At 61.9% G+C, this 509-nt stretch overlaps 1 protein-coding gene across 1 annotated transcript in view; it reads right to left on the bottom strand.

Annotated features, from left to right (window-relative positions):
- KBTBD13 (kelch repeat and BTB (POZ) domain containing 13) overlaps nucleotides 1-509 on the bottom strand; it is a 1,894-nt gene that overhangs the window by 1,161 nt on the left and 224 nt on the right. Inside the window, 2 exon segments of the mRNA XM_009574768.1 lie at nucleotides 4-269; nucleotides 271-507. Coding sequence (XP_009573063.1) covers nucleotides 4-269; nucleotides 271-507 — 503 coding nt within the window.

Here is a 509-nt window from a genome sequence, read left to right on the forward strand (position 1 = left end):
AACTCGCTCCAGGCGTTGGCATCCGCGTCGTAGCAGAAGCTGCTCTCCACCACCTGCTTGCTGGCCCCGTAGACACCACCCACGATGTAGATCTTATTATCCATGGTTGCCATGCCAGCTAGGAACGTGCTGGCGCTCAGCGGCAGGCAGGAGAGAGTCCTCCACGTGTTGGTCTCCTCATCCAGGTAGCAGATGGTCCTGGAGAGGTCCTCCAGGAACTCGAAGGTGGGTGTGTGGGCTCCTACCGCCACGAAGGCGCTGGGCAGGAGGGGCTCCAAGGGCCTCCACGTAGGCCAGCAGGTCGGCGGAGAGGCAGTCCAGGTACTCCTCCAGCTCGGCGTAGCTGTCCCTGATGTAGAGCGCGGCGCAGTGGAAGAGGTCCAGGAGACCGAATATGGCGGCGGCTTGGTAGAGCAGGATGCAGTTGTCGGAGTTGATGGAGTGGATCAGGTACTTGGCCAAGGGCTTCACCTGCAGGAAGGCGGCACACTCGACCGCCTGGAAGGTCT

Source organism: Fulmarus glacialis, unplaced genomic scaffold, assembly GCF_000690835.1.
Source record: "Fulmarus glacialis isolate BGI_N327 unplaced genomic scaffold, ASM69083v1 scaffold19643, whole genome shotgun sequence".
NCBI classification, from domain to species: domain Eukaryota; kingdom Metazoa; phylum Chordata; class Aves; order Procellariiformes; family Procellariidae; genus Fulmarus; species Fulmarus glacialis.